Genomic DNA, 20,516 nt, shown 5'->3' with positions numbered 1-20,516 from the left:
TATGTGTGTGTGTGTGTGTGTGTATGTATATGTATGTGTGTATATGTAGATATGTATATATAAATGTACTGTCGAGGATGCCAGGGGCCACGACCCGGCCGGGACGCCTTGGAGGACCGGAAGTGGGCGTGTGCCCATCTGGGATCACGTGGGGCCGCCTTCCTGGTTGCATTTGGGGCCACAGGTTCAGGGCGTGGAAGCCCCACCCTGTAGGGGCTCGTGGTCACCGCCAGGAGGCGCCCCAATGCCTTGGGGACCCTGGACCTCAGCACTTCAGCCACACCAGGAAGTGCTGGGGGAAGAGAAGCAGGGACACCCGAGAGCTTCGGAGAACAGCCGGCACTTTCGCCACACTGGGGCGTGTCAGCGGGAGATTGCCGGGGAGCACCTGGAGCTTATCCGGGTGTGGATAAAAGGGGCCGCCTCCCTTCATTCAGCGCGAGAGTCGGGAGTGGTGTGGACTAAGCCTACAAGAGGAGGCAAGGAGGCGGCCTGAAGGAGAAAGTAAGGCATTGTGTGGCCAGGACTTTGGGGACTTTGGGGGTATTATGGTGCACTTGTCTTTTGTATAATTGTAAATAAACGTGATTGTGGGTGACATGAACGTGTCTGCCTGTCTGTGTCCGGGTCAACCTCCACAGTATATATATGTGGATGTATGTGTAATATATATTTGTGTGTGTGTGTATATGTGTATATGTATGGATATGTATATATATATGTTTATATGTTTGTGTGTGTATATATATATATATATATATATATATATATATATATATGAGACAGCAACACTCATCACTCACAACAGTGACAAAACAATTACATTGACAATCATGTTACGTTATTTTCAAAATGTTTCCTTTTCTTTTTCATTACTTCTTTAACACACTACTTTTCCACTGCAAAGCGCGTGTATTTTGCTAGTATTATATATATAATATATACACACACACACACACACACACACACATGACCGTAAACATGAGACTTGGAGCCAAGAGATTGTCCCAGGGCAGTCTCGCGGAGACGTGGAACATACGATTCTTACAAGACACGCCCTTCTTATCAAATAAGACCACGGACAGCCAGCAAAACATTCAGTCATGTAAAGTCACGTGGCATACACAGAGCCTGTGCTCTCAGCAAAGAAGAAAGAGGCACAATACATATGCAGAGAAAGGTACAGAATATGAAAGCAGTAACAGTCGAAAGTATTGTAGCGTCCCAGCCAAGCTGAAGCCTTTTTTGTTTTAAGTGACTGTTAGCTCCGATTGAGGGAGGGCAGAGTACAGTATGGCAGACTGATAGCTAGGTGCTGACTGATGCGGTAAGGGGGAGGGAGGAGGGGTTGGAGAGGGTGCTAGAAAGTTGTGTTTGGGGTTTCGCATTCAGCGATTGTTAAAGTAGAACTTTTGTGACACTTTATTACGTCAGTCGCTACAGTATCAAAAAAAAAAAGCACAGATTGCATTGACGCAAACAAAAGGAAATTAGTTTAAGTCAGAGAATTTCAAAAACGGGGTTTAACTCGCATGAATTTATTGGTTGCTTTGCAAAAAAAAAAATTATTACCTGCCAATGATGTAGATCGTTTTTTCTGTGCTGAAATTCCAAACAGAGAAACCTATCTTAAATTATGGTACAAAGTCATTAAACACAACTCTCACAGACATCATTTAAAAGATTCAGTACATTGGGACACAAAAGATTCCAAATATTGCTTTACAGAAGTTCTGAAATAAAAGTGAAACTAATGAAATAGCAACAATTCAAAGAAAAAAAAATCTTTCAAATGTGTATCCGGAAAACCGAACACAGTACACACACACACACACACACATACATACATATGTATTGTGGCAGATTGCTGGGGTTCTTACCTGGCTAGGATGCCTGGAAGGACCAGAAAGGGACATGAATAGCTTCCGGATCACGAGGGGACAACCATCCTGGGCTAGGAGAGGACCACGGGAGAGGAGCAAAGAGGTTCTGGCCTGTTGGGACCCGTGGCCACCGCCAGAGGGTGCCTCAAGCCTCGTGGGACCCGGAGAATTGTTACTTCAGCCACACCAGGCAAGATGGCGGATGAACCTGCCAGGGACGCCCGGAGTGCTTTCGGTGCAAAGGGCAGCACTTCCGCCACACTAGGAAGTGCTGCCGGAGGGTCGTCATCAGCCACCTGGAGCACATCCGGGCGGGAATAAAAGGTGCCGCCTTCATACAATCAGGGAGCTTGAGTCGGGAGTGGGAGCAGGACGAAGCTCAGAGGAGGATACAGGCGGCCAAGGACTGAGGAAGAAAAGAGTTATTGTGGTGATTGATTAGCTGTGTACATTGTGTGGTGTTCGGGACTTTAAACCTGTGTTTATTTGTGATTAATAAACGTGTGTGTTTTACGAAAGATGTGGTTTCCGACTGGTGATGTCCGGGAAAGTCTCACAGTGTGTGTATATATTATATATATATATATATATATATATATATATATATATAAAAAATATGTATGTATAATATGTATATGTATGTATAATATGTATATAATGCTGATGTTCGAGGTTTGATTCCCCAAGTGGGGGGTGCAGTGAGTGTGTTCGCCTGATGAGTCCAGAATTAGGGCGAAACACGTGTTGCGTACTCTTTGCATTGTTTGACAGTAAACTATTTCAACCATATACATGTATATATTGTGATGTGTGGCCGGCCATTCATCCCGGCCAATACCCCCACGCCGCCAGGTGAAGCCCTCCCTGTAGCATGGAGGGGCCCCCGAATGCCAGCAGGGCATCACGGACATTGGAGTGTTTATTCACAGCCCTGCTGGATAACATGGGGGCCGCCAGAGGACGCTGCAGGCAGAAGAAGCAAATATTTGCCCTACGTCCCGGAAGTACGTCCGAGTCACATGGTCAAGAGGAATGACGTGCTTCCAGGGTGAAGAAAAAGACTTTTTTATCAGACCCGGAAGTGATAGGAGATCACTTGGACTAGGGATTGGAAACACTTCCGGGTCAGGGACTATAAAAGACTCTAAGGAACACCAGAGCGTCGAGCTGAGCTAGGTGGAAGTGTGGCAATGCGTCTGGCAGTGTGGAGGATTATTGATTATTGTATTTGTGTGGATTTATGAGTATTGTGGAGAGGAGGGTGCTTTGTGCACTGATTTGCTTTAATAAAGTCAACTTTTGGACTTTTACCTGGTGTCTGACGTATTGTCCGAGAGTTCAAGGGAGCGATAGCGCCCCCTATCTGTCACACTATATATGTGTATGTATAATATGTATATATATGCATGTATAATATGTATATATGTATGTATATATGTATAATATCTATGTATGTATGTGTATAATATGTTTATATATGTGTGTATGTTTAATACGTAATATACACACATACACATACACACCCACATACACACACATACAGGTGCTGGTCATAAAATTAGAATATCATGACAAAGTTGATTTATTTCAGTAATTAAATATAAGTTTATATTCAGTAACACCAGCAGATGACATGGCACCCCAAACCATCACTGACTGTGGAAACTTTACACTGGACCTCAAGCAATGTGGATTCTGTGCCTCTCCTCTCTTCCTCCAGACTCTGGGACCTTGATTTCCAAAGGAAATGCAAAATTTACTTTCATCAGAGATCATAACTTTGGACCACTCAGCAGCAGTCCAGTCGAGACGCTTCTGACGCTGTCTCTTGTTCAAGAGTGGCTTGACACAAGGAATGCGACAGCTGAAGCCCATGTCTTGCATACGTTTGTGTGTGGTGGTTCTTGAAGCACTGACTTCAGCTGCAGTCCACTCTTTGTGAATCTCCCCTACAGTTTTGTTTCACAGTCCTCTCCAGGGTACAAGCGGTTATCCCTATTGCTTGTACACTTTTTTCTACCACATCTTGTCCTTCACTTCACCTCTCTATTAATGTGCTTGGACACAAAGCTCTGTGAACAGCCAGCCTCTTTAGCAATGACCTTTTGTGTCTTGCCCTCCTTGTGCAAGGTGTCAATGGTCGTCTTTTGGACAACTGTCAAGTCAGCAGTCTTCCCCATGATTGTGTAGCCTACAGAACTAGACTGAGAGACTATTTAAAGGCTTCTGCAGGTGTTTGGAGCTAATTAGATGATTAGAGTGTGGCACCAGGTGTCTTCAATATTGAACCTTTTCACAATATTCTAATTTTCCAAGATAATGAATTTGGGACTTTCATTAGTTGTCAGTTATAATCATCAAAATTAAAAGAAATAAACATTTGAAATACATCAGTCTGTGTGTAATGAATGAATCTAATATACAAGTTTCACTTTTTGAATGGAATTACTGAAATAAATCAACTTTGTCATGATATTCTAATTTTATGACCAGCACCTGTATATACACATATACAGACATATATATATATATACTAGGGCTGTTCGATATAACGATATATATCGGATGACAATATGAAAACGTCTATCGCTGCACATTACGCTATCGTTTGTTTCGTGGTGTCGCAAAATAAACTGTTTACGGCAATGTTTTTTCATTGTTTTGATGGCCACCACGTGAATGCAGACACACTAGCATGGCTGATGAAGACGAGGCAACACCAGGTAGCTCCACACAGAAGGACCATGTTCCTAAACGAGGGGCTACCTCTGTAGTATGGAAATGGTTTGGATTTGAAAAGTCTGACATGGACCAGAAAACGGTACTGTGCAAATTATGCTGCAAACCGATCACTACCACAGACTCCAACACGACAAACCTCTTCTACACCTCCGCAAAAAGCACGTGAGCGAGCATGCAGAGAGTTTACAACTGAGAGGCAGGCCACGTAGGATATTACAGTTGTAAAGGTACCATTTAAACGAGCATGTTAAAAGCTTGGAAGATTAATTGCTACCAAAACAATTTGCTTAAGGCATAATTTTCCCTGCAGCGTTTGCTGTCAGCGTTAATCCTGTTAAAATTATGTTTACGCCACAACTGCATTAACACGGCAAATCTCCGTTAACGAGTTACCGCGGATCGCCCCGTGCTTGAGGCTGGACGGCATCAACACGTTAGCGCCGTCCAGTCCCACGCACGGGGCGATCAGCTGTAACTCATTAATGGAGATTTGCCACACTACGATGTGCAAATTAACATTTTATTAGAATGTAGCCTAAAAAATATTATATTTAATATCCATCCATCCATCCATCCATTTTCTAACCCACTGAATCCGAATAGGGTCACGGGGGTCTGCTGGAGCCAATCCCAGCAAACACAGGGCACAAGGCAGGAACCAATCCTGGGCATGGTGCCAACCCACCGCAGTATATTTAATATTATATATTTAATATATTTTTGTCGTAAGCCTTATTGCTGCTACAGTTTGAAGTACAATGTTTACATTTGGTTTTGACAGTTAATGTTAGACTTGTATTTATTTTGTTTAAAGGGTTTATTGGCCTTATATAGTTTAGTTGTTAGTGCTTTGATCCTTTTATATTTAATATATGTTGTGAGAGTTATTGCTGCTGCAGTTCACATTTTGTTTATGTCAGGCATTTTATATAGCAGTATTTTATATTGGGCCTTTAGTAATTTGTTTTTGAAAAGTGTTTTATATTTGATACATTAACATTTTATGTTTACATTCTAAGTCAAACATTTGCTCAAATGTTCTAAATAAAAGAACAGAAATAATTACAAGTTGAGTACTTCTCATTTTTGATTTTTTAATTTAAATGAAAAAAGGAGTGGTGATTATATAAACTATTTACTGAATACAAAGAAAATGTACTATATCGTGATATGAAATGAAATATCGGGATATAAGATTTTGGTCATATCACACAGCCCTAATATATACACACATATTTGTATATATTACACATATACGAGTGTATATATATATATACCCACACACACACACATATATACTTATACATACATATATATATATATATATATATATATACATACACACACAAACATATATATATACACACATATATATATTTTATCTATCTACATATATACATACACACACACACGTTGAATAGTTTACTGTCAAATAATGCAAAGAGTACGCGACACGTGTTTCGCCCTAGATTGTGATTCAGACTACGAATGCCGTGAATGTAATTACCCCGATCTACATGCTGTTAAGTAAACGAACCACACGCCGTGGCACAACGTAAAGATGCTTCGCCGCTAATGTCCGTGGTTCGATCCCCGAGAGGGGGTGCAGTGAGTATGTACGCCTGATGAGCCCAGAATTAGGGTGAAATACGTGTCGCGTAGTCTTTGCATTATCTGACAGTAAACTATTCAACATTCTATGATTTGCTTCTCGCAACTGAAAGAGGGCACCGTGGCGGATGTTTGCCAACTTGCAGACCAACCACAAGCGTTACCTGGTAGGTAACCACCCATACAATCAGATTGTGTATATATATATATATATATATATATATATATATATATATATATATATATATATCGCACTGGCGCTTTGCATTGCAGTCTGTGCAGCACTGAGAAAACGCTTGCCGAATAAGTCGATTTTTCAACGCAAGACAGTTGTTGCGTAGTAATCCGTAGTCTTGTAATTACACTAACACAATGTAAAATAGTTCATTCATGTAATTTTGAACCAAAAAACATCAAACTCAGTAATAGGAGTTTCCGGCATTTTAAAAGAACATCAGCCTAGGACGCCGGCTGAGCACTTGGCATTATTGTGCAACAATCACACCCACCAAATGACATTACTTCCGTTTGCAAAAAAAAAAAAAAAAAGTAAGCTTAACTCGAGAATATGCGATAAAATTATTATTTCCAAATCCTTTTTGTTGTCACAAACATGCGTCGGCTTGAAAAATTGGCATTTTATATGGTTTTAAACTTTTCCTCCGCGCCCTATACCCTCAATTGTAAAGCGCCAGGATGGGCAGTATATCGGTTTTTGATTTATGGAAAGCGCTTTGCTTTAGAACACAATTTATCTTAGCAAATGCATATATACCATGTTTGTGAAAAAAATAACTTATCGTTTAGAATTTTTACTACCGGTTGTTAAACCAGTTGCCATCTAACCGGGGGAAGAGATTTCCATACCATTAGTTTAGGAAATAGATTTCCTTCCCGGTGTAAAATGATGGCAAAATATGGCCACTGTAGCCTTTGTAGCCTTTGTAGAGCTTAAGAAGTGCACAGACTCATAAAGGGCGCTCATTAGGGGCTACTTCTCTGAAAAATGGACTTGCCTTGACGCGAGACCCCTCTCTCTGCCCCCCGTTTCATATTAATATTTTATATATTTAATTTCCGAAAACCAGAACATAACAGCATTCTACTAACCAAATAAAGAGTAATATGCCAGGCATAATCATTTACTTCGAATTAAACCTAATAAAAGCAAAGATAAAAAAAAAAAAGCAAAACGAATTACATATCCATGTTTTATAAAACCTTCAACAGAAGTTTGACATTCAACATTTTAACCTCATTTGACGCCAAAACCCAAATAACCACTGTGACTGCTGAAGTGTAATTGATGATTTGGCCGGTTTGATCTGGTTTTGAAAACAGCAGAGTGTCGGAAGCAGGACAGCTGGAAGACATTTAGAAAACGGCAAATAAAAATAACAACCACAAAGTAATCTAAAAGAGATAAAATTATACATACCTGAATATAACAGGAAAAAAAAAAAACTTAATTTTACAGATATGGACATTATAAATGATTTTTTTTACAAAAAGGAGCTAAAACAAATCTAAACTAGATTAAAAACAACAAGCAGCTTCTTCCCTCTGCGTCAAGTGGTAAAATGTCGACTGTCGACGAGTAGATATTAGCAAGTAGATATTATTGCAGACGGAGTAAAATGGGCGCGGCAAATCATTTTCGACTTCAGCCAATCATATATTAAGCAGATTTAAACGTCGCGGTTAATCACCTTTTATTCAGCAAATCGACAATCGGTGTTATTTGTCATTCATGTTCCACTTTAGCCAATTGCCGTATGGATATGTAAAAATGAAGGTGGGAGTGATTTATAAAGGTGGATGTGTATGATAATTTCTAAAGGTGGACGGTCAAGATAAAGTGACTGTAAGAGACGGAGTGTATATTCGTAAAATACTGTACATCTGCTACTGTAGTCCACTCGTGCCACTATCTTACACTATAGTACTTTGTCGAGTGCATTATTAAGACTACAGTGTATTTTTACCACCGTCATTTATTTGTTAGCAGTTTTGAAAAATAATGATCATAAAAGTTTGGATATGAGATATTTATTGTTACTAAACAACATCTGAAGAAAATTTCAATGAACATATGAAGACATGTTTGTGTCCGCCTAATTTTAATGGATTAACGTAGGCTTAAGTGTGGGCTCTACTTGAATAAATCAGTCAGATTAAAACAAATATTTAACTGTTGTTGATTACTCGAATGTCCACATGAAATAGCCGCCTGCATTTAACAAATCACCTTAAAGACGGGCTATAAACGTATGACAATTTTAAACTTTGAATGAACCATCAGAGTTAAATTTTTACTTCTATAATACACAACCCTAAAAAATGTGTTTTATTCATTTCTTTACTATTTATCAACGTTTTTTTTATTTATGTATTCCTAATATTCCCTTGTAGCCCCTTCTGCCCACAGATCAGCCTCTGTTCTTTGTTTGCTGATGTGTGTCAAATATTCTGCGATATTCATGTCTGTTCTCAACACACCAGCAGCTCTAGTGAGTTTGTTGCCTGTGGATCTCGTATTCAAGTTTGTTTTTAGCTCTATTATGATTACTGAATATTACAAATCAAATACTTGGCACTGTCACGTTCATGTATTAGGGAACAGGCAACATTAAGAAATCTGACAATAAAATTGTGAATTGAAAACATCTTTTGGCTGTCTCTGCATGTTATCAATGTTAAATATAAGAAACGCAGTTATCATAGAGCTAATAGTTACCTTTCAATTATTATTTTTGTAATGAAATTTACCATGTTAAATAATCTGTGAAGAGCAAATATTTTTCCTTAAAAAATGTTACAGTTTTTGTGACTGTACACCTGTTAATCAGGCTATTCAATTATTTGACTCAATTGGACCTTTCTTACTTTTGGAATTTTAATACACACATATATATATATATATATATATATATATATATATATATATATATATATATATATATATATATATATATATATATATATATATATATATATATATATATATATACTGCTCAAAAAAATTAAAGGACAGCTTTTTAATCCGAGTATAGAATTAAGTCAATGAAACCTGTGGGCTGTTGATCTGGTCAGTTAAGTAGCAGAGGGGGTTGTTAATCAGTTGCAGCTGCTTTGGTGCACTAGAGGGGCAACAATGAGATGACCCCCAAAACAGGAATTAATGGTTTAACAGGTGGAGGGAGGCCACTGACATTTTCCCCTCCTCATCTGTTTTGTCACTCGTTTTTTCATTTGGCTATGGTCAGTGTCACTACTGGTAGCATGAGGCCATATCTGGACCCTACAGAGCTGGCACAGGTAGTCCAGCTTCTCCAGGTTGACACATCAATACATGCCATTGCCAGAAGGTTTGCTGTGTCTCCCAGCACAGTCTCAAGGGCATGGAGGAGATTCCAGGAGACAGGCAGAGCTGGACAAAGCCATAGAAGGTCCTTAACCCATCAGCAGGAGCCACCAGTATCTGCTACTTTGGGCAAGGAGGAACAGGATGAGCACTGCCAGATCCTACAAAATGACCTCCAGCAGGCCACTGGTGTAAATGTCTCTGACCAAACAATCAGAAACAGACTACATGAATGTGGTCTGAGGGCCCAATGTCCTCTAGTGGGCCCTGTTCTCACTGCCCGGCACCATTGAGCTCGATTTACATTTGTCATAGAATACCAGAACTGTCAGGTCCACCACTGGTGGGCACCCTGTGCTTTTCACAGATGAGAACAGGTTCACCCTGAGCACATGTGACAGACATGAAAGAGTCTGGAGAAGCCATGGGGAATGTTATGCTGCCTGTAACATCATTCAGCATGACCGGTTTGGTGGTGAGTCAGTGATTGTCCAGAGAGGCATATCCATGGAGGGACGCACAGACCTCTACGGGCTAGACAACGGCACCTTGACTGCCATTAATCAACGGGATGAAATCCTTGGACCCATTGTCAGACCCTTTGTTGGTGCAGTGGCTCCTGGGTTCCTCCAGGTGCACGACAATGCCCGGCCTCATGTGGCGAGAGTATGCAAGCAGTTCCTGGAGGATGAAAGCATTGATACCATTGACTGGCCCCCATGCTCACCTGACCTAAATCCCCCAGGACACCATCTGTTGTCTCATTAGGATCATACCCACACCCCGACTTTGTCAGGCATGCATTCAAGCACGTGGGTGCCATACAAACTACTGAGTACAATTTGGAGTTGCTGCAATGAAATTTTGGCAAAATGGACTAGCCTGCCTGCCGCATAATTTTTTCCCTTTGATTTTTGGGGTGTCTTTGAATTCAGCCCTCTGCAGGTTGATCATTTTCATTTCCATCAATGTGCCATCCTTTCGTTCCTAACACATTACCATATCAGTAGAGATATCCAGCAGGATTTTTTCCCATTGAGATCTGATGTGTTTTCAAAGTGTTCCTTTAATTTTTTGAGCAGTTATATACAGTATATTGTGGCAGACAACCAGGGATCCTGCCCCACCTGGACGCCTGGAAGAAGGACGGACCGCGAGAGGGGCGCTATCTTTCCCTGAGCGCAAGAGGGCAGCCCCACTGGATTCTATCAGGGCCACAGAAATGGAGCTGGGAAGCTCAACCCTGTGGGGACCCATGGCCACCACCAGGGGGCGCCTGGATGGTCCTAGAGCCCTGGAGGACAGCACTTTCTCATTTAACTGTTAAACTGCTCAAAGTAGAGTCACTATTGTTTACTGTTAATCCAAAAAGAAGTATAAAACCTGTAATATTTTTTTTTGTTTGTTTAATAAATAAATTTAGTTGTTTATGTGATGTGATGTAAATAACATCCATCCCCTTTTTATATCCTCGACCTGAGCCACTAATGATTCGTGGTATGGACACTGGCTGCTGCATCATCCATTGACACTGTTTCAACATATCTATAGAAAATACCTGAAGAAAACTAAACTGACACTTTATTAATATATTTCTGATACTGGATTGGCCACATGTCACCTATACTACATTTTTGTTAAACAATGTTTTAATGTCTGTATGTTCATTCAGGTTGTCAGCAATCACATATTACTATAAGGAATCTATCACTTTTTTAGTTTGCGTTTATAAACACAATTCAACTGTATTAGCTTTATAATACTTTTTTCATCTGCTAACACACTTTTCAATACTGAAATTATGTTTTTGATACCCTTCACACACTTACCATAAGAGCAATTTATCTGGGCTAAACTGAGGATCAGTTCTCATTTCTTTTACACAATATGCATTTAATAACTACAAAAATCATGCATTATTAACTCATTCAAAATCCACCACTCGCATATTGTCATGTATTATGAGGCAATTTTGTCCAGGCTTAGATAATGTTTTCAAAGCTGTTAACAAAACATTCAAAACTAGTGCAGTTTGTTACATCAAAGCTATATAATAAAAAAATAAAATAATAAAAGCAGACCAAATACAGCTGGTTCACATGTCAGCCGATTACTGAAACAGGTGCTTTGCTGTCAGCTGATTTCATTACCATCCACATATACAGAGGTCATGTTGGAAATGACCTCCTTTGTAAACATGGACCAAGAAATATAACATCTTACAGGTAGAATTGTTTCAGGAAGAGGGATCAGGAGAGGCCAAGACATTTGCAATGGATGAAGCAGAGGAAGATCTAGATCCATAGTTTCAGACAAAATAAGAACTACAGTTGCTGACTGTGTTATCAATCATGGACTCTCTTTCAGAAAGGCAGGGTTAAGAGTGCAGACAAATCTTTAGCACACATTGGATGCATCAATTATAAGACTTTTCCACCAAACCTCTGTTTTGTCAAACTGAACAGCACATTACTGTGATCAAACTATTTGGACATATATTGTGTTTTGCTGTTCTTCTCTAGGACTCAAAGATTGCCACCTTTAGGGGATTCAGAATTTTCAGTGATGTGCAGGCAGCTGCCATTGTGGTCATGGTCATTGCTAACAATGTCATACGACTCAGGAAAATCAGGGCAGAGCTCTGGCGGACAATATAACATTTGGCAATAAGGAAAGTGCCAGTATGGCTGCAATTGCTAGAGTCCTTCAAAAATATAAAATGACCGTGAAGGGTCTGTTCCTATCAAACAGTGTATAATGAACAAGTGAAGAAACTAAGGCATCAATATGCCACGGTAAAACGTCTGTTCAATACAGTAGTGGTATTGGTCATTGGTTGCTGTGGCCTAGAGGTAGGACACTAGACCATAAATTACAGTTATAGGTACTAGGTTCAAGTCCAACTACCCCACAGAGCCACTGAGCAAGACACTATAACTCAGAGCTGCTCCCGGAATACTTGTTTAAGTTACTGTAAACCCTATTAGGACACAGCATACAGCATTATGTTTTACTGTATTATGCTACTATAATATTGTAATTCCTGATTATGATACCTTCTGTTTTTCCTGTATTTTAGATAGTTATGGAGATTGAGCCCATATATTCATCTTTGTCGATGAAACCGAGTTTAACCTAGCAAAAACATGCCAACAAGGAAGGAATATAATGCAGATTATAATCGGGCAAAGAGCAACAATACAAGTTCTAGGCAGAGACGAGCCAACATCACAGTGTTTGTGGACGTTTACATTTATTTACATTTACATTTATTTGCTTGGCAGACACTTTTTTTCAAAGCAACTTACAAAAGAGGATAAACATAATCAAGTAATATTAGAGTTAGGGGGTGTTTGTTCAGCAAATGTAATTGAGCAAAGGTTGAAGTGAAAAGATGTGATAACTAATAATTAACAATCATAGATTAACAATCAATAAAACAATTAAATTGAATCTATCAAATTAACCAACAATATAAAGGATCACAGAACAAAAGATTTTTTCTATCAATTAGACAGATATTCACAGAACAGATAGATCTTCAATTGCTTCTTAAATACAATGAGGGAGTCAGTATGGATGGAGGTGGGCAGCCCATTCCACAAAGTGGGAACGGCACAGGAAAAGAGTTTGGACTGAGACTTGATACCACACAGAAGCAGCATCACCAGACGCTGTTCAGCATGCACATTGACTACTGGTTATATTTCACTTCTCATCAGCATTCTTTACACACACATAGACAGGTAAGGTGCATATTTGGCTAAGAAAGAACGTTACATTTATAGCAGTGAGAGACAGCAGAGAGAGCGCATTTGCTTCTCACACTCCATGTGTTCTAAATTTGCCATTGCATTTCCACAATTCATACTCATTCAATACAAATAAAAGTATAGAGTAATGTCCAAAAAAAATCAATTTTGACCTTAATTGAAATATTTACTTGTTTTTAAAAGCTTTTAATTCTGATGCTTTAATCAATAATACAAATTAATACAGACTGTTCAAAAATGGATAACAAGAAAAACAAGAGAATATTTTATTTAAGGTCAAAATTTAGTTTTTAAATATTGGATTTTTTTTTCTTTGTCTGATCCCATTTTTTTCTAAAATTGAAAACCGTTTATGGTCTTACCTTTATTTGTATATGAAGTCCATGCACCTATCCTTCTCATGAAAATCTCCTGTAACTTTCTTGTAAAATTATTCCTTATTTTCCTTTAGTTTTAAAAGTCTTAATCTTCCATTTTGGCAGTCAGTCAAAACAAAAAATAAAATAAACGGAGCACTGCAGTGTACTTGGCTTTCCGTTGTCGCTAACTTATTGGCGTCTCTGCATCAGCAGCAATGAGCCCTTCTTGGGCTCACATGCGCCCCATTCAGGGTGCCATGGTACAGTCGGCCTCACCTTGCACCTTTACACTGCAGTTATCAGCAAGACTAAATATGTCCTATACATTCATTAAAGATATTAGCCAGACGGTGGAAAGTCAGTGTGTATAATAAACGTGTCTGCAAACCTTATACTGTATTGGCGACATACTGAGAGACAGCAACAGGCACGCGCCAATTGCAGGCATCAACCCAGTGTGTGAGGGAGAGTGCAGTCTAAGGGGAGGGTGAGGCTCGTCACTGCTGCACCTCATGTTTCTCCCCTGTATTTAAACAAGAAATGTGCAAATTCAGCGATTTTGCCTCTAAAAGTGATCAAAATTATTGGAATCATACAGAAAACAAATTTATAGCACAGACCAGTGGACAAATTTATTTTATGTTATCATTTTTATTTTTTTTTACTTTTCATGATGGCAGCTGAGGCTCTGCCTCACCTGCCTCCCTTGACCGCATGTCCCTGCCTTCAATGAAATGATGTCCATACGGGATCAATTTCTGGCTCAATGCTATTAGAATAGACATTGCTTTTCATTCTGCTTCTCTGGTACACTATATTATTATTATATTGGTGCTTGAGAGTAATGATGTGTAGGATATTGATCAGGCATGCAAGTAAGAGTACATACGACAATCCTGCCACTATTTCTGCTAGTCCTATTTGCACTGTTGATATATTTTGTTCACTTGCAATGTGAATTTTGGAAATATTCTGATGAAAATGAATTAACTTTAAAATGTAATCCCTTAGCTCATTTTATCTGTTACAACTGTGTTCTGAGATTTTCTGAAGTAAGATAGTTCTACTCGCTAATTACAGTGTTACAAGTATGAAGTACAGTCGGAGTGGCCCTGAAAGATCCTTTCTTCACAGAAAGAATAATGGTATTATGGAACAAACTATCAAGTAGAGTGCTTAAAGTGAAAACACTTCAAACTTTTAAAAAGCACCTGAATAAAATTCTGTATTTAAACAACTTGACTATTAGCATGTACAAAAATTAATGTTTCTGAAGTTCTTATTTACTTATTACATTTTTATTCTTGGTGCTCTGGATAGCACTGAGAACTCTTGCTGGTCTTGTTCTATTTTTGGTTACTGGTGGAAAAGGAAGACCAAACGTGTTAGAAATTCCTGCAAAACCAACAAAGAAATATCCTTGCAGAGTTGTGTTATGGAGAAATTATCAGGAAAAATGAGCAGAGTTTTCAGAAAGGCATTGACAATTTAGATTTTATTGCACAACTTAGAAAACAATTGCAGAGCAAATAAAGCCTGTCTTAGTTCATGTAGTGAGCACCAAGTGTTTGGTGGCCCTGAATATATTACAGTTCTTATCACAATATTCCCCCCTCTCACATTAGTTTCCCATCATCTACTGTAAAGGGTTTCCCATGATGTTGTTCCCTCTCTGCATCTTTCCCCATAACAATCACTTGGGGCCTCATGAATAAACGGTGCATACACACAAAAATGTTGCATACTCCCATTTCCACGCTCAAATCGCAATGTATAAAACCTAAACTTGACGTAAAGTCACACACATTTTCACGGTAGCTCAAACCCTGGCGTACACAAGTTCTCTGCTCAGTTTTGTAAACTAGTGCCACCCAGTGTCAAAGCAGTGCTACTGTTCCAGTGTGGTTACCCTTTCCTATTTATATCCACATCCCTGACGCAGCATTATAAATACACTGAAATTAACTGCATATTGTATATTAGTTTAATGCATCTGATTGTAATTAACCTGTAACAATGTGATGGTCCATGGAATGGCCAAACTATTCCAAAGACCATAACTGCTTTAACATTATTACTCTCACTGCACCTTTTTCTCCTTCTTTCAGGTGCTCCCGTTAGAGGTTGCCACAGCGGATCATCTTTTTCCATATTACTCTCACTGCACCACTCAGAGTATTTATATCACTGTATCTGAGTGTCGAATCACAGCTCTACAACAGCTGATTGTAAAGAGTATTATCAGTATACAGTACAGCATCCAGCACAAGCTGCCTCAGCCATGTTGTCTATTGAACTGCTCGCATACGGCAAATGCTTCAGAGCCTTTCCTGTATGGACCTCGCAGTTCAGAAACAGAGTCATCCCAAAAACTATAAACACACTCAATCAGTCCATCAAGTGCTCCTGGTAGACCTGTTTGTACTTATAAGTAGAATCACCTCACTGTAAACTTGCGATACAGTTATAATATTACACAACCTGAGCCACTTTATAAAGTGCATATTTACATATGATGATGATATCATTTTTAAGATGAAATGCAGCAAAAAGATGTTTATTATATTATACAGAGGTGCAGCACGGTGGCGAAGTGGTAGCACTGCTGCCTTGCAGTTAGGAGACCTGGGTTCGCTTCCTGGCTCCTCCTTACGTGGAGTTTGCATGTTCTCTCTGTGTCTGCGTGGGTTTCCTCCCACAGTCCAAAGACATGCAGGTCAGGTGCATTGGTGATTCTAAATTGTCCCTAGTGTGTGTGCTCGGCCTGCGGTGGGCTAGTGCCCCGCCCAGGGTTTGTTTCCTGCCTTGCGCCCTGTGTTGGATGGGATTGGTTCTAGCAGACCTCCGTGACGCTGTAGTTAGGATATAGTGGGTTGGATAATGGATGGATATTATACAGTAAAACTTTAACTTAATTTAAATAATCTATATTGTTAATAATTAATCATGTGAGGACACAGTGCCATAGCGCTAGCGAGGAGTTGGCGCTTCGTTCATGTATTGTTCCTGCCTTGTGCTGTATTCTTGCTAGGGCTGGCACGACACTGGAAAGATAGATGGATAGAATAATTTAACATGTACTACGAAGATATTTCAGTGTTCCTTAAAAGTTTTGAAGAATCGGCATTCCAAGCTTACAGATGGCTTAATGTCCATTACAGAGTTGATTGTGTGGCGATTGGGTACTTGGAGAAAGAAAAGGAAGGACAGGAATTGGAGGTTAGTACGTTTGAAAGAGACAGTACTGCTGCAGTAAATTATTTAATCAAAGGTCGCGCACAGCGCAGCAAGCACCTTGCGTGAGGCATGAACAATCACTGTGCCACCGTGTTCCCATGTTTAATAACATGCTTTAACTCCTATCATCATGAAAATGATATCACGTATACATCTCAGTATTTTAATTATTCAGAGAGCTGTAATATCACGAATGTAATGGATTCTGTGTCCTGTCAGAGGAAGAGAAAGCTGGTTTAAGAAGCACGTAGTGATTCACACACATAGACCACATAGAACATCAAATACAAAACAAAGCATTTAACGTGCTACTTTAGTTATGATGGGATTTGAGAAACTGGTTAATTAAACAATTTAATGATGAAGTTTATGATGTTCTACTTTAAAGACAAAATAAACTACGTGATTAAAGTGGAAATTTCGAGATTAAAGATGACATTTCGTGCTTTTTTTCCCACTGTGTGCCTATTTTTTTTTCTCTGTACCCTAATAAGCTTTCATATGACACTCAGACAGTGGGCTACGACTTGCCTTTTCACGGCGACTTTGATATCTGACAACTTCTTTTTTATTTTGGGCACTGTGTGACTTTGTGAACTTGAGCTTTCAAGTTTCTCCGACACTCTATGTCACTCGATCAACTTCCTTTTGTTGTTTAACCCACTGTTTAAACCAACAAATAATACGTTTTTCCTTGCCTCCACTTGGTATTCGCTGAAATTCTTTTGTTTTCCCCAGTGCTTTTGTCATTGCCTTTTCATAGTATGCTGAGCTTAAGGGCTATTTATATTGATTTTCATATTCAAAGAGGCATAATTCTGGGAGGAGTTTGGGGAGTGTTAGCAGGCACGTGCAGGTGCGTTACTTTTCATGCTGACCGGGATTTATGCATCTGGATTTTTTTGTGCGTATGAACATTTCTGCTTTTGTCCTTGCAACATGTTTTAGTGTGAATTCTATGCACAACTTTATGCATGAGGCCCCTGGTGTTACAGACAATATTCTTGCCCCTGTGGACCCATAATAATCCCCATAATAATCTTCTTCCCAGTAGACTTTCTCATAACAAAATTTCCTTCCTAGTCCATCTTCTAAGAATAACTTGGCTGGAAGGACGTATTTGTCACCTGGAGGTGAGCATCACCTGACTATCCCTCCCTTAATTCTCACGGCATAATCCTGAGCTGTTAAAGATTAATGGCCTTTCAGTTAATCAATTCTTAACAATTCAATTCTTAACAATTAAGTTGGGATCAGAAGGACCCATATATGAAAATTGGACTGCCTAATTAATAAGTCAATTAATGGTTACTTATTGCATTAGCATCCTGTAAGGCTAAAATAACAGGTAACTCTGCCAGTAAGCAGCAATGTGCAGCTTCACTGATAACAGCCAAGCCGAGAACAACCTTGACACGGTGCTTCATGCTTGAAAGAAAGAAAGAAAGAAAGAAAGAAAGAAAGAAAGAAAGAAAGAAAGAAAGAAAGAAAAAAGACAAGCCTTTTAATAATTGCTTATTTAAGCTAACTAATAAGTGCTACTGTATCTTTTTTGTTATTATCACTAAAATGTATAAGGAAGCATCGGCATATAACTTAAATGCTAGCTAAATTAGACATATATGTGCACGCTAATATAAAAGCCCACAAACTCAGACAGCAGCGCTGATATGTTGCACCGGGCAGCTTCACACTTGTCTAACAGAAGCTAAGCTGCTGCTTATTTCATGGACATCTATGTGCAGGAAAAGGTCCCTAACGTTTGATAATCAACTCTTAAGCTCCTATATAGCTAAAACTAGCTAGATATCATAATGCATTTTATTGTAACTTTATTGCCTAAGGTATTGAAGAGCCCTAATACTTCGAAATGTCATTTGAGTGCTTAATAGTTTTATACGCTAGCTTGAGAGCTTACCCTTTACTCACACAGGCAAAGGCCCTGAATGAAGTTTGTTTCGTCTTCTGTCAGTGAGAAGCTCAGCACTTGCGTTCCCAAAACAAACTCTGCCTGCTTCCATCTTCAGAGAACATACTGTAGCGACCTTGATTCACAGAAGTTTAAAACAAAGCAAGTGAAAGGCAGGCAGGCTAGGGCCTATCTTCTTAAATAAATGGTGTCCTTATTAAGCTGCCTTTGGCCTAGACGTTTCATAACTAATAGTGCTAAAACTAATAATAAAGCACATTGATCCTTAAACGAAATTCTAAACAGTTGCAGAATATCAATAGAAAATCAACTAAGGAAAGAGGAAATGCTTTTTCATATAAACTGAATGTTTAATTTATATACTTTACTATTTACAGACAGAGATCCATATTTAGCTATGTATGTATTAATGTCATATTCCTATTTATGGATTTGTTTCTTTCTTTCTTCATCCATAAAGATCTATCCCACTTAGTTCAATTTAATTCTTTGAAGTTCTTCTTTTTATATATTTGTTCTTTGACTTATTTCAAAAACCATTTCTCTCTATGAATTACACTGGATGTGCTGAAATTGATAATCTACTTATTTTATGTCCATTTAAGTACTTCAAATGTACATGAAAGAAAATTTAGTATTATAAATAAAGTGTAGACAGCATTAAGTTTATCTAGGATAGAAAATTTGGATGTGATTGGATTAAAAAAGCATAATAGTGATGTTTGGATTTATAAAAGTCAAACAAAACCTCAAAGGATCCTGACTCCTGCTTCTGTCTGAGGTGTTGCTGTTACACATTTGTTTTGCTTTCCATATTTATTTCTAGCTTTATTAATAAGTAGAATAATATTGAATTATGACAGCTAATTAGTTCATTTTATTTTTATGGCGCCTTTCATTTTTTCCATAGACGTATCTGTAATGTGCTGCCCCAAGGAGTGGACACGATACAAGGAAAATTGCTACTACTTCTCCATTAATAAAATGACACAGAAGAGAAGCAGTTCATACTGCACCTCTCAGAACAGTCATCTAGCCGTGTGCGAGAAAGTTGAGGAGTTGGTGAGCCACACCTGACAGACACTGGTACAGTTAGGTCCATAAATATTTGGACAGAGACCACTTTTTTCTCATTTTGGTTCTGTACATTACTACAATGAATTTTAAATGAAACAACTCAGATGTTGTTGAAGTGCAGACTTTCAGCTTTAATTCAGTGGGTTGAACAAAACGATTGCATAAAAATGGGAGGCAACTAAAGCATTTTTTTTAACACAATCCCTTTTCCTTTAGGCCAAAACAGAAGGTTATGATTTAAAACCTGAAGGGGCGCTTCTATCTTATCCAACGCAGCTTTTCTAGTCTTTACATTAATGTTTTAGTGGATGAGGAAATGCACAGACCAATTGTATGCGAGTTAAGCCATTTCACGTGTTACCACTCAGCCAATCAAGTCTGTGGATTCTAGGTGGTGAATGTTGCTTTACTTTACAGAGCAGACAGATGAGAGAGTTAGAGGCAAGGAAGAGAGACGGTAGAAAGAAAAAGAAAGATAACGATACATGTAGAAAAAACAAAGGGAGAGATAAGCCGAAGAAAGTGAGAGATACAGACGAC

At 38.9% G+C, this 20,516-nt stretch overlaps 1 protein-coding gene across 2 annotated transcripts in view; it reads right to left on the bottom strand.

Moving 5' to 3' along the window:
• The window catches only part of LOC120536670, a 60,339-nt gene extending 52,512 nt beyond the window's left edge, over positions 1–7,827 (bottom strand). For both annotated transcript variants that reach the window (XM_039765104.1, XM_039765105.1), the window contains exon 1: positions 7,675–7,827. In XM_039765104.1, coding sequence (XP_039621038.1) covers positions 7,675–7,723 — 49 coding nt within the window. In that variant the 5' untranslated portion in view covers positions 7,724–7,827. The remainder of the gene's footprint in view (positions 1–7,674) is intronic.
• Positions 7,828–20,516: the final 12,689 nt, after the last annotated feature.

Source organism: Polypterus senegalus, chromosome 10 (assembly GCF_016835505.1).
Source record: "Polypterus senegalus isolate Bchr_013 chromosome 10, ASM1683550v1, whole genome shotgun sequence".
Classification (NCBI taxonomy): Eukaryota; Metazoa; Chordata; class Cladistia; order Polypteriformes; family Polypteridae; genus Polypterus; species Polypterus senegalus.
This window is presented reverse-complemented; position numbering and strand designations above follow the sequence as displayed.